At 43.0% G+C, this 13847-nt stretch overlaps 1 protein-coding gene across 4 annotated transcripts in view; it reads right to left on the bottom strand.

Moving 5' to 3' along the window:
• Positions 1-11519, bottom strand: part of mast2 (microtubule associated serine/threonine kinase 2) — an 84400-nt gene extending 72881 nt beyond the window's left edge. For all 4 annotated transcript variants that reach the window (XM_038296076.1, XM_038296092.1, XM_038296078.1 and 1 more), the window contains exon 1: positions 11342-11519. In XM_038296076.1, coding sequence (XP_038152004.1) covers positions 11342-11389 — 48 coding nt within the window. In that variant the 5' untranslated portion in view covers positions 11390-11519. The remainder of the gene's footprint in view (positions 1-11341) is intronic.
• Between the last annotated feature and the right edge of the window lie 2328 nt (positions 11520-13847).

Genomic DNA, 13847 nt, shown 5'->3' with positions numbered 1-13847 from the left:
CATCCTCCTCTCAGTAAATCTCTGGGTTCCTTCAGGTGTTCTCAGAATTTCGCAGTGTTTGGGCCGTCTTAGTAAAACGGTTCTGTTAATGAACCTAATGTGATCCAATATTATCCAATTCCACAAGCATCTAAAGCAGAAATCTCCATCAACCATGGATCTGATAAGCGACTGAATGAAACATCATTTCCTAATAATCTGGTCAGTTTCCTCCTTCAGGCTGGAGCATTTGGAACATGTCTGGTCATGTGACAGCGACCGCGGTCCAGCACAGGATTGTGGGAAGTTACAGACATCGGTCCATCATCCACAAACAGAAACATTAACAGTGGAAATCGATAACAACTCGACTTGCTATATCTGTGCATCCGATACCTTCAGCAGAGGTGAAGTCACTGTTTTCTGGTTGTTAATGTAGATAAATATCCGCGGATCAGAACCAGACATACTGTCAGCTGTTGTCTGATACGGTCCTTTTACTGGACTGCGCTCTGAGCAGAATCAGCTCAGAGGTTCTGCAGCTCGCTGCCCGGTCTGTTTTCTGCTGACGCCATGTTTCAGAGTGACTCAGCCTCCTTCGGCTGCATTCATTAAACATGAACCTCTGAGGAGGTGCAAGTTAAATCCGTCCATGACAGGAGACAGAGCACTCAGAAATCAGCTCACTGCGTCATGGCGAGATAAAGCAGAACCCTCTGAGCAGGCTGAGGCTGCATATCTGCAGAACCAGTGTTTTACTCTCTGTTCTATGAATAAACCTGAACCCCAGCGGTTCCCTCAGAGCTGATAAACTCAGGATCTGGACCAAGCTGGGAGCCGTCAGTCAGTCTGGTGATTGGAAAAGGAACCAGTTTGCTAATTTTCTACCGTCCTCCAGTTTATCCTTTTAGTACAAACATCATCTTAAAGATAGAGATCCTAAAAAGGCTCAAAGTAAAAAAAAAAAAGAAATAAAGTAAAATGCCTTCTGTAATGACATCATTCTAAAGCATCTCTGATGAACTTAATCATCATCACTGGAACATGGCGGCTGGATGAGGGGCTGCTCACTGTGCGGTACAGTAACAAAGATCCTCTATGCAGGAAAGATGGATGACCTTTTATGGAAAGATAAACAGGTGGAGAGGATGGATACCTCCACAGTTTGCCATGGAAACATCATCAATAAGTGGAACCTTAGATTTAAAGGAGGTTACAAGAACAACCCACAGACAACAGAAGCAGCTGTTTGTGAGCATAAAGTGAATCAGTTGGTCTAGATATTTCGGCTAATATCTAGAGATCACCTTATTGAATAAATCTGCAAACCTTCCTCCTGTTCTCCCACAAGAAATAACTTCAGTCCTGACTCAGTGTCTGAACCAATTGGGGTATAGTGCATTAGACAGAAGCTAGCTGTTAGCACCACCATCCATCACAGGTGCAGCTTTAGCTTGAAGTGACTTTTGAGGACCAAACAACATGGAGTCAAACTGCAGATGGACTTTGGTTTGAAAGCAGTGACCATCTATGGTGAAAGTAGATCTGAGATTCTGTGATGACCCAGTTCCTCTGGACACTAATATTCACTAGAATCACATTGTTAATGCCGGTCAGAATTGGAGCAGAAACCACCTCTGGAGGAATCCTGCCATGGTCTGTGTGTTTGGAGCCATGCTGGAGTTCATTTACAGCTATGAACATCAGGCAGACTGGCAGACTGCCCAAGGACCCCCAAACTGATGGCGAGATGGAGCGGGGACCCCCTAATTATATATATTGTATGAAATTGTGTTATATCAAACTGGTCCTATAGTCACCCTATTACATATGGAATCATGTAATAAAAGTAATTTCTCCCTGGGATTATTAAAGTATTTCTGATTCTGATTCCTGGTTGATGGGACAGGTGTTATGAATGAAACGGTGCCCAGCTTGAAAGAGCTCCTGTGTGTCGCTGAATGTGTGAATTGATGCACATTAATACAATAAAGGAATTTTCCTGATTTGAAAAAGTGAGGAAATATGCAATATAATCAGATGGTTTATGTTAAAAATAAAGGGGAAAAAATGCATGATATTGTTTCCAAAGCATCATTTCTAATCAGTTTAAGGGCAAAAATAAACATTCTATCATCAGATAATCTGATTTACCTTTTCTAATTAAAGGAATAGTACACCCAAAACATGATTAGCCTTCATTTTCTACTCACCCCCATGCTGAACAACACTCTGGAGTACTTTTTTGATATCTCAAATGCATCTGGAGATCTGGGAGGCTTCTTGCTGTCTGCTGACATTCAAATAATGGAGGTCTATTGTGCCCAAGACAGAAAGGTCCATAAAAGTCCACAAAAAACGTGTCAATATTCCTCCATACTGCTCGTCCAATGTATTCCAAGTGTCCTGAGTGGGTAGCATCCAGAATTTACTCGAAACGAAGTCATTTAGAATGTTTTTAGAGCATAAACAGTAGTGTATAGGACTTCCTGAAAGCGCGTTCACGACGCTACGGAAGCCGCGGCAGATCAAACCAGATGAAAGTGCGCATTCAGCTCGGCAAAGAACTCATGCTCTTCCTCAACACTGAAGTCCTCAGACATTTTTCTTTCGTTGTTTCTTTCTTTGCACAGGTAAACAGCACATTTCTTCTTCTACGCTTGCATTATCGGCAGAGCAGACGCTGAATGCGCACTTTCATCTGGTTTGGTCTGCCGGCTTCCGTAGCGTCGTGAACGCGCATGTGCGCGCTTTCAGGAAATCCTATACACTACTGTTTATGCTCTAAAAACATTCTAAATGACTTCGTTTCGAGTAAATTCTGGATGCTACCCACTCAGGACACTTGGAATACATTGGACGAGCAGTATGGAGGAATATTGACATGTTTTTTGTGGACTTTTATGGACCTTTCTGACTCGGGCACCATAGACCTCCATTATTTGAATGTCAGCAGACAGCAAGAAGCCTCCCAGATCTCCAGATGCATTTGAGATATCAAAAAAGTACTGCAGAGTGTTGTTCAGCATGGGGGTGAGTAGAAAATGAAGGCTAATCATGTTTTGGGTGTACTATTCCTTTAACATCAAAGACAATTATTCTAAGAAATGTTTACTTGAATGTTTAATCACTGCTCTTAACTTAACATTTATCCCGGCCCACTCGTCCTCTAAACTAGACTTGACTTAAATGAATAACTGACATCAGTTCGTAAATGTAGAAACCTGAGCACTCCTCAGCAACTGCTTTTTGTTTATTAAGTTTATCAAGATCTTTATTTGTTTGTTGAATTTAAAAATTACAAATTTTACCCACATACATTTCACATTAACCAACTATTGAGAAAATTACGACGCATGAGAAGGACGAGCTGTTAAAATGGTGAAGATCTATGTTATGGTGGTGATTTCTGTGCTCATCCTCAAGTCTCTATTTTAGTAACCTGGCCTCTGAGGAGGAGAAAGAGGAGGAGGCAAGGAAAGGAGGTGAAGAGGACAGCAGACTGTGGCAGAGAGTTGATAAGAAAATGCTGAGTCGGGCCGAGGAGGCTTAGTGGGAGGATGAGTTAGAGGAGGACCGGGTAAAGAGCCAGACTGAGGACACTTAAAGAGACAGAAGCTGCTAATCAGAGCAACATATTTAAACGGTCCTCTGGATCAATCTGCTTCTGATTTTAGCTCCTTCCTTTATCTGCAGAAACCAAACAGGGATATTATGCTCATCCAGGGACAGGAGTGAGTAGGGGGAACTAAGCCCACCCCCATACAGAGAGCAGATAGTAGGTTCTGTGAGGAGAGGAATGGACAAAAACTAAACCAGGGCTGCAGATCAAACCCAGATACAGAGGGGAGCGCTGGCTCCATGGCAGCAGCCCTGATCCACCATGTCAAACCAGCAGGTCCTACAGGTCCACAGTCAGAACCTGGAGCACATATCAGGTCCAACCTCTCTGATGCGAGACCTTTGGTCCAATAATCCCAAGAAAACACAGGAAGTAAAATGTCTCTGAGTCCAAATGGCTCCTAGTGATGAAGACATTGGATCAAAGGGTGTCATGCAGCAACATTTTCCTACCATTGTCTCTTCCTGTCATTTCTCTTCCTTTTCTTCATATCATAGACTCCTGCGAACCCCCCACATCAGATAAAAAAAAAAAAAAACATTCAGTAAATGAAAGGAAACGATCGTGGTAAACCTGATGCAGACCACCTGTCTGTAAGTGCGCCGCATTCGAGATCAATGTAAAACTGCATAATCACCGCCCTGATAATGCCGTATAAGGCCAGGACTTCCCACGCTGCCAGACGGTGTTCATTCACAGAATTGGCTCTGAAGACGAAGAAGAAAACCTTTATGTGTTGGAAGATCGAGGATCTGCTGCCTGAGAGCTGAGCAGCAGAATTAAAGGACCAGTAAAAGCCAAGCAGGAATCACCAGAGCTGCAAATGAATTGGTTACACTGTTACAGAAGTAAAAATAAAATGAACAAATCATTTGCTCCAAAAACAGCCATTAAAACTACTGATGCAGGCAAGAGGTGGAACATATGATCTAAATGATTAATATGAGTTCCCCATCAACCAACATTAAGCTTAATCTCCTTTTAATTCACACACACCTGTACTGTACATCTCCAGACAACGTCAGTCATTCCCTTCATCCATTCTCCATCTCTCCTATATATAAACATGAAAATGTTAATGGGGAAAATTTAATCTAATGAAATTAGACCCAAAATTCCACATTAAGTGTAATAAAGCCAATGAGCTGCCATGGAGGGAAATGGATGAAAGTCTGACTATTAGAGGAGTTTTTCTGAAGTTTCAATCCCTTTTCTGTTCCAGATGTTATTTCTATAGTAGCTCACTGACTGTTTTTCCTTTGGACGAAATGACAACAAATTAAACCAGCGTCTCCTGGATACCGACATGCCAGCTGCAGGTTTAGTGACAGATAGTTGTGTCATCAACCAAAAAAAATGTTGTTTATAACTGCCTAATAAAATGGACATTAACTTCTAGGTAACAACAAATGGGGTCATTTAGTGGAAAACTGGGTTTGGATAACGGTTGACTGATTGAACAAGGCTCCTGTAAGTCTGGAGCACTCTGAAAATGTGTTTGTACCTGAAAAGATTAGAAATAGGAAGAAAAAAAAAGATGAATACGACATTTTCTCCTGAAACACTTGTAAGAACGATTTAAGAACTGTTCGACTTAGGAACTCTGCTCAGACCCAGAAACAGGAAGTGGCTGTCCTTTTAAAGGACCGATTAAAAACGCCCTGGCACTGTTCCACCAGCTTCCCTCCAACACCTGGTTCCACATGTTTATAATGAGAACCTTTATTATGAGTCAAAATATCACAACCGCCTTAATTAAAGCCAAAGAACGGATGGTTTCCCTCTGTGGTACCAGAGATTAACAGAAACACAGAACTAAACTCTTTGTGGAGCAGAAACTTTGGCTCTTCTTCTGAGATACGACTGAAACATCGAGGATGTGAGGAATCAGAACCTGCAGCAACAAGAACTTTGTCTCTGAAGGTTACATCCAGAACCACCCAGCAGGGACCGACAGGCTCACGGTCAGGTCCAATTAGAAGGACAGAAACCACTGAAAGCCACCTGAGTCTGGATCAGTACTAGAATCAAACAGAACCTACTGCTGGTTCCTGCTGATATTCTGTTACTGGAGGATCTACAGGTTTTTAGGGAACCAGAATTAAACATGATCCAGTTCTTCTCATGCCTCAATGAAGCCTCTAAACTGGGTCAGCTAAGAATCACAGGTCCATTTCAGAACCCTAACCTTAAATAGTCTATGAACCAGAACAGAAGGGACGGTTCTAGCCGTTGGAGAGTTAAATGGAAACATTTAACAGAAGGTTCTGGTAATGTAGACGTAGAACATCACATAGGAAGCCTGCTTCTCCTTAGGTTTCCTGTCCTTGAAGCGTCAAATTAAAGTTCTGCAGAGGACCGTCACACTGAGACTAATGGACTCTTAACTTCCGTCTATCGGCAGGGCCTCAGTGTGGAGGCATTTTAAGTGGGCGTCACATGAAGGCCGGTTAGGGGGAACCAGGACGATAACAAGCTGGATCGGGTCCGCAGGAGAAATGGGAAAGGTTCTGGTGAACACTGAGCGGGAAAAGGACACAAGTACACCCACATCCATCAATCCAACAATTCATCCTGAATACCAAAACAGAGAAGTCTGCTGGTTCCCATTGTGGTTCTGAAGAACCACTTTCTATCAATGGTCTATTAAAATTAAGCCAGCAGTACCTTCTAGATCCAGTGTCCCAGAACCTTCTGCATCTTTTTTAATAATAATAATAATAATACATTTTATTTAACAGCGCCTTTCTTGACACTCTGATTGGCTGATCAGGGCCTTGTTGCGCCTCCTTCCCCAGAGGCTGCAAACTCCCAACGCAACAGAGTTCTGAGCCTCAAAACGGATAAAAGCAGAACTCCAGAACCAGTTAGAGGGTTAGCCCACCCCAGTCAGAACCAAACCTGATCCAGATTCTCAGGAGAATTAGTATTAAAGTCTTTGGATCATTCATCTCATTCTTATCTTTGCTCTGTTTCTCCTTCACATCATCCTGATTTAAAGTGAAGAACCGCTTGTACCTGGAACAAACCCAAACCGGAACCATGGTTCTGGTGCAGCTGCTGGGATCATTTGGAGTCTTGGACTCAATGATCCAGCTTGATTTCATGACGGCTCATTTGGAATCTTCCCCTCCAGGCTTCGTCTGGTTCCCATCATCTCCTTCATGTTTGATCATGTTCCCTGTTTGACTTTAACAAGCAGGACTAATTTAATGACATTTCCTGGCAAAGAGACACGGTCAGATGCTGCAGATGGTTCTTCTGCGAATTTGGATCTGAATGCAAGAGCTTTATGTCTGCATGAAACAAGCAAGGATCAAGTCAAACTAGCAGCTCTGTGGAAAAATAACCTGCACACAGAAGATAATTTGGTGCAAAAGCTAAAACAGTGAAGCAGCAAAGAAATTAAAGTTTGGTTCTGGATTTCAGAGAGCAGAAAAGGGGTCGGTCTGAAAGTCAGGGTCGCTCAGCCAGATCAGTCAAATCTCTTTAACATCATATCCCTTCTCCTGTTCATTATGAAAGCTGATCTTTACGTACTTTTTAAAGTATTTGTTGTAGCAGAGCACCTGCTAGACAAGGCCGAATGCAAGTCTTATCTTACTGACACCTCAGAAACTGTTTTCCAGTTTGAGATGCTTTGTTAAGAGGATAGATTCCTTTTAAATTAAAGTCATTCCAATAAATCTCTCCTTGTGCTTTTTAAGTAGTTAGTAAAAACCTGTGTGACCAGAACAGGCAGCAATATTGGCAACACTGCATCTTTTCTCACCTGCAAGGTATTTAATAAAAAAGCTGAATTGAATAAGGAACACCGGACCTCCATTTCTTGTTAAATAAGACTTAGCCATGTTTTTCCATCAACAGTTGTCAGCAGGAACTCCATGACTGATTTTCCAGATATGACAGAGGTGTCTGGTCAATCTGGGATTAGATTAATTGCTTGCCTCAACCTAAATAGAGCTTTAAGTTATGGAGGACTACTGACTTCATTTTTTATTGGGGTATGCAGGAAAATCTGAATTTGTTCTCTTTTTTGAGGCGGTGAGAAATCTTCAATCAACATGCCTCAAATATTTTTAGATTTGTAGTTAATAAACCACAAAGGTAGATTTGGGTTTTTCACTTGTGAACAAAAAGACCCTCCAAAGGGAAGTGAGAGAATCTAGCATTGATACAGGTAGAGTACCATAGGAGGGGGGTTGAAGGTATCACAGGAAGATACTTTTTTTAACTTAGACGCAAGTAGGGTTGTCACTAATTAATATTTTGCAAATTGATTAATCTGTTTTTTTGTTTTTTGTTTTTTTTTCAATTAATAACTGGATAGCCAATGATTCCTTAAAGAAGAATTTTTACGAAATTAAAGCAGGTGAAACTAAAACATTTCGACTTGAGGGGTTCTGGATAGAGCATATTAACAGACTTATCATTAATTAAAAATATTTAAAAATGTTTTTACAATTTCAGTATAATTACAGCTCTAAGTAGGTCGCTCTGTGAGCTAAAGGCATGTTTCTATACTCCATTTAACGATTAGTCGATTACTAAATTAGTTGTTTCAATAATCGATTAATCACGATTAATTTGATAAATTGTTTTATTCCTAGACGTAAGTAATCTAGAGTGGGATCCCCCATTTATCCAGGCTGAAACCACCGTACAGGTGTGCATGTTATTAGCTAATTAGTTGTGGATAGTGGGTAAAATCTGCATTTCCAACAGAACTGAACAACAAGCAAAGTTCAAAGAATAATAGTGATAATAGTGATATCAGAAATGTATTTTTAATTTCTAAAGTGCTTTTTAAGCGAGAAAAAGCTCCAAACTTTTATACGGAATTAATAACAAATAGCTAAGAACTCAAATTTCTTAAAATAGGGCATAAAATAAAAAGGTGACATGAAAAGTTTTAAAAATTAGTGAACAAATTGGCAGAATTAACCTAAAATGGAATTAAAGGGTTAAAGCAAGACTATGTTTGAAAATCAGATGAAAGGAAGAAAAGTGACTCAAAGTGGCTGCAGGATTAAATGGGGTGGTGAAATAACATTCCTTTCCTGAAAAGGCAGCTTCTTTATATGGTGAAGATGAAAAACTTTATATTTTATTCATTTTAACCATCTGTAAACTCTTCCTTCCACTAACCATTGGTTTTTTTCCTACCATTTCATGCATTTCCCCTAAGTGGACCGCTCTCTCCATGCGGGATTCAGACCTGGAAGGGCTGCCACCCCCCATTCATCACACCAGCTCACCAGACATGAGACCACTGCCTGCAGCCTCCTGCCTTCCTCAGCTTTGAGCTGTTTCTAAACACCCCCCCCCCCACCACCACCACCCTAAAGAGCTGTGTAAGAACTATGTGGACAAAAAACAGAACAGAGAACAAAGTGCATAAAATGCATATCCCATCTCACTGTCTAAAGTGGTGGATTTTTGCACTCATTAATAGGGGTTTTCCTTCCTTCAGGTGTTAAATTCCTGTTAGAAAACACGTCTGGCTGCTTATTTACAGGAGATGTACAGTTTGTTTGAGGACCTCCAGTCAGTGCTAGGAAAACATGTTATTCTGACACCAACAGCTGTGTGCTTGTTTGTGTTTGTGTACCTAGGCTGAGCCTTCCCTACCATTATCCAAGGAGTCTGCAGGTGAACACAGACGCTCCCACGAGCAGATCAACATTTGGAGAGGTGAGAAGCTTATTCAGCCATTTATTCCTGTTCCTGCCGTCATCGTCGGCCCATTGATCACTGTGTTAATTCATTTAAAAAGGGCATCTTTTCAACATGGAAAAAACCCTAAATAAATAATGATTTTTTTTTTTTTGTTGCATATTTTTATTTATGTCTGCATGCTGAAAACATCAGGATTTTTCATCTCTCTGACTCACTAATCTAAGTCGTTCTTGATACTAGAACATCTGACGCCCTGATTGTGAGCAGGTCTGACCTTCACCTTCAGCAGGGGAGGAAAAAGTTCTTAAAAAAATTAACATTTTTAGGTTCCACTAAAACAAACTTAGGATTAAAAATTAGATTTTTATTAAATGGAGGTTACATTTATTTTATTGTTTCATGTCTTGGATTTTTTTATGAGAATCTAGATCTTTCAGATTCATTTTAGGAGGACTTTTATTGTGAAATGAAAATGAGAGGTTCTGGTTCTGGTATTGACTAGGTCTGTGTGTGTGTGTGTGTGTCTTTCTTTTTGGGCCAGCAGTGATGTTGCGTTTTTGAGCGTCTCTCCTCTAACAGCTACAGCTGCTGAGGTCTGATGAAGATGAAGCCTCCATCTTACCCACATGGATGTTCATCTGACACGTTTCTCCTCTCTGCTTTGACTGAAACATTTTCATTCTCCCTAAGTAAACATGAAGCCCTTTTTTTGACCAGAACCAGAAGCCCGTGCAGTCGGGCCGAGCAGCGAGCTCAGCGTGTTGTTTGGGCTCTGAACCAGTCAGGAGGTAAACACCATCTGGACGTCCCTCCATTCATCACAGCCCGCAGCACAGATCAGGACTAATCCTCAGGTTGGAGATTTAATTAAGATTTCAGCTCAAACACAGACAGAAAATATCAGAGCCTGTCAGGCGGCTGCTGGGAGTTTAGTTTAGAAACGTTAGTTTTGGGTTTAAAGGTTTAAAAAGAGTCCTGGATGAAACCTGCAGACAGTAAAACACTAAACAAACCATCTCTGAGCCGCATTACTCCGTTATTTGTCTCTAAGTTCTGCTGCTTCAGAACTGACCCAGTAATTTCACATCACCCGGTCCATATTTAAACCATCAAAGACGCCAAATCGTGATCAGATCCAGGCTGAATATTCAGGACCTCATCAACAGAGTTGCAAAGATCAAACATTGATCTCCAGCTGTTGAACACCCCCAAAGGTAAATAAATCCTCTCTGCTTAGAAAAGAAGAAAATCCGACAGTTGAGTCCAAAGTTCTGAGGTTTCGTTCCTGATAAAGTCCAGAACCACAGTGCTGAGCTTTAACATGTAATAAGCCCTAAGCTCTGAATGGCGACAGCACCAGAGAACGAGCAGCCAAAGAGGAAAACATTGATAAACAGGCCCACAGCATTAACCTGTAATCATTGGCTCAGCTGGGAACACCGGGATCAGAATCCGGTTTAATCCAGCTGATCGCTTCCTGCCGGTCCGTCTCAGGAAAGCCATAGAGACACGTGGAAAGAACATAACATCTGTGCTGCTGCTTTTTTCTGTGACTTGATCTGAACTCTGACACATAAAACAAGTTAAACTCTGCCGCCACCTGCTGGCCGATTCCAGACACACATTTTTAATCTGAAAGCAAACAGCTGATAAAACCTGCTGAGGAATTTATGTGTAGACATGACCTAAAGGAAAAATGTAACTGTTCAACTTCCATCATTTCAGTAAAAACATTTTTGAAGGAGACGTAAAGAAGATAAGGGGCAATAAAACATGTCAGGGTCAGTTTACTCTGGTATCAGGGTACCCCAGGTGCCAGACAGAAAAAAGCTACTGCAGTTAGCATTAATTCATCCCATCTGCTGCCATCGGGGGGCGCAGCTTGACCGGAGAGCACTAACTGCAGAAGCACCGCTCCCTCCTTCACACAGCGCTGCTGTTTTAGCTGAAAAGCCCTGAGTCATGGTGACCAGAGTGACTCTACGTTTATTTCTCATCTTCAAGATCAGCCAGATGTGAGGCGACTCGTTTATCACATTAAAGTGTGTAGTTGGTACTGACCAGGCCGCTGAGCGAAGGTGCCGACTGCCCTAGGACCTGACTCCTCATCCGCACCAGATTGTTTCCCTCTCCTCCAACTGATGACGGCCATCCGAGGGCCCCAGGGCCTGCAGAGGGCCCCTGTGAGGCCAGCTGGCTCACTCCGGCATGTAGGCTGCATGAAAGCGGCAGGAGCTGCTTCCCTAAAAAAACAGGTGGGACATAGAACCGAGTGAGACCTCTCTGGAAAGTTCTGATCCGTTAGCTTAAACCAGCTCTCCTGGAGCAGATGGAAAGTTCTGATCCGTTAGCTTAAACCAGCTCTCCTGGAGCAGATGGAAAGTTCTGATCCGTTAGCTTAACCAGCTCTCCTGGAGTAGCTGGAAAGTTCTGATCCGTTAGCTTAACCAGCTCTCCTGGAGCAGATGGAAAGTTCTGATCCGTTAGCTTAAACCAGCTCTCCTGGAGCAGATGGAAAGTTCTGATCGTTAGCTTAAACCAGCTCTCCTGGAGCAGATGGAAAGTTCTGATCCGTTAGCTTAAACCAGCTCTCCTGGAGCAGCTGGAAAGTTCTGATCGTTAGCTTAAACCAGCTCTCCTGGAGCAGATGGAAAGTTCTGATCCGTTAGCTTAACCAGCTCTCCTGGAGCAGATGGAAAGTTCTGATCGTTAGCTTAACCAGCTCTCCTGGAGCAGATGGAAAGTTCTGATCGTTAGCTTAACCAGCTCTCCTGGAGCAGCTGGAAAGTTCTGATCGTTAGCTTAACCAGCTCTCCTGGAGCAGCTGGAAAGTTCTGATCCGTTAGCTTAACCAGCTCTCCTGGAGCAGATGGAAAGTTCTGATCGTTAGCTTAACCAGCTCTCCTGGAGCAGATGGAAAGTTCTGATCCGTTAGCTTAACCAGCTCTCCTGGAGCAGATGGAAAGTTCTGATCGTTAGCTTAACCAGCTCTCCTGGAGCAGCTGGAAAGTTCTGATCCGTTAGCTTAAACCAGCTCTCCTGGAGCAGATGGAAAGTTCTGATCCGTTAGCTTAAACCAGCTCTCCTGGAGCAGCTGGAAAGTTCTGATCCGTTAGCTTAAACCAGCTCTCCTGGAGCAGCTGGAAAGTTCTGATCCGTTAGCTTAACCAGCTCTCCTGGAGCAGATGGAAAGTTCTGATCCGTTAGCTTAAACCAGCTCTCCTGGAGTAGCTGGAAAGTTCTGATCCGTTAGCTTAACCAGCTCTCCTGGAGCAGATGGAAAGTTCTGATCCGTTAGCTTAAACCAGCTCTCCTGGAGCAGATGGAAAGTTCTGATCCGTTAGCTTAAACCAGCTCTCCTGGAGCAGATGGAAAGTTCTGATCCGTTAGCTTAACCAGCTCTCCTGGAGCAGATGGAAAGTTCTGATCGTTAGCTTAACCAGCTCTCCTGGAGCAGATGGAAAGTTCTGATCCGTTAGCTTAAACCAGCTCTCCTGGAGCAGATGGAAAGTTCTGATCGTTAGCTTAACCAGCTCTCCTGGAGCAGCTGGAAAGTTCTGATCGTTAGCTTAACCAGCTCTCCTGGAGCAGATGGAAAGTTCTGATCCGTTAGCTTAAACCAGCTCTCCTGGAGCAGATGGAAAGTTCTGATCCGTTAGCTTAAACCAGCTCTCCTGGAGCAGATGGAAAGTTCTGATCCGTTAGCTTAACCAGCTCTCCTGGAGCAGATGGAAAGTTCTGATCCGTTGGCTTAAACCAGCTCTCCTGGAGTAGCTGGAAAGTTCTGATCCGTTAGCTTAACCAGCTCTCCTGGAGTAGCTGGAAAGTTCTGATCCGTTAGCTTAACCAGCTCTCCTGGAGCAGATGGAAAGTTCTGATCCGTTAGCTTAAACCAGCTCTCCTGGAGCAGATGGAAAGTTCTGATCCGTTAGCTTAACCAGCTCTCCTGGAGCAGATGGAAAGTTCTGATCCGTTAGCTTAACCAGCTCTCCTGGAGCAGATGGAAAGTTCTGATCCGTTAGCTTAACCAGCTCTCCTGGAGTAGCTGGAAAGTTCTGATCCGTTAGCTTAACCAGCTCTCCTGGAGCAGATGGAAAGTTCTGATCCGTTAGCTTAAACCAGCTCTCCTGGAGCAGCTGGAAAGTTCTGATCGTTAGCTTAAACCAGCTCTCCTGGAGCAGCTGGAAAGTTCTGATCCGTTAGCTTAACCAGCTCTCCTGGAGCAGATGGAAAGTTCTGATCCGTTAGCTTAACCAGCTCTCCTGGAGTAGCTGGAAAGTTCTGATCCGTTAGCTTAACCAGCTCTCCTGGAGCAGATGGAAAGTTCTGATCCGTTAGCTTAACCAGCTCTCCTGGAGCAGCTGGAAAGTTCTGATCGTTAGCTTAACCAGCTCTCCTGGAGCAGATGGAAAGTTCTGATCCGTTAGCTTAACCAGCTCTCCTGGAGCAGATGGAAAGTTCTGATCCGTTAGCTTAAACCAGCTCTCCTGGAGCAGATGGAAAGTTCTGATCCGTTAGCTTAAACCAGCTCTCCTGGAGCAGCTGGAAAGTTCTGATCCGTTAGCTT

This window comes from Cyprinodon tularosa, unplaced genomic scaffold, assembly GCF_016077235.1.
Source record: "Cyprinodon tularosa strain WSP-4 unplaced genomic scaffold, ASM1607723v1 ctg367, whole genome shotgun sequence".
Lineage (NCBI taxonomy): Eukaryota > Metazoa > Chordata > Actinopteri > Cyprinodontiformes > Cyprinodontidae > Cyprinodon > Cyprinodon tularosa.
The sequence above is the reverse complement of the archived record's forward strand: the minus strand, read 5'-3'. Positions and strand labels throughout refer to the sequence as shown.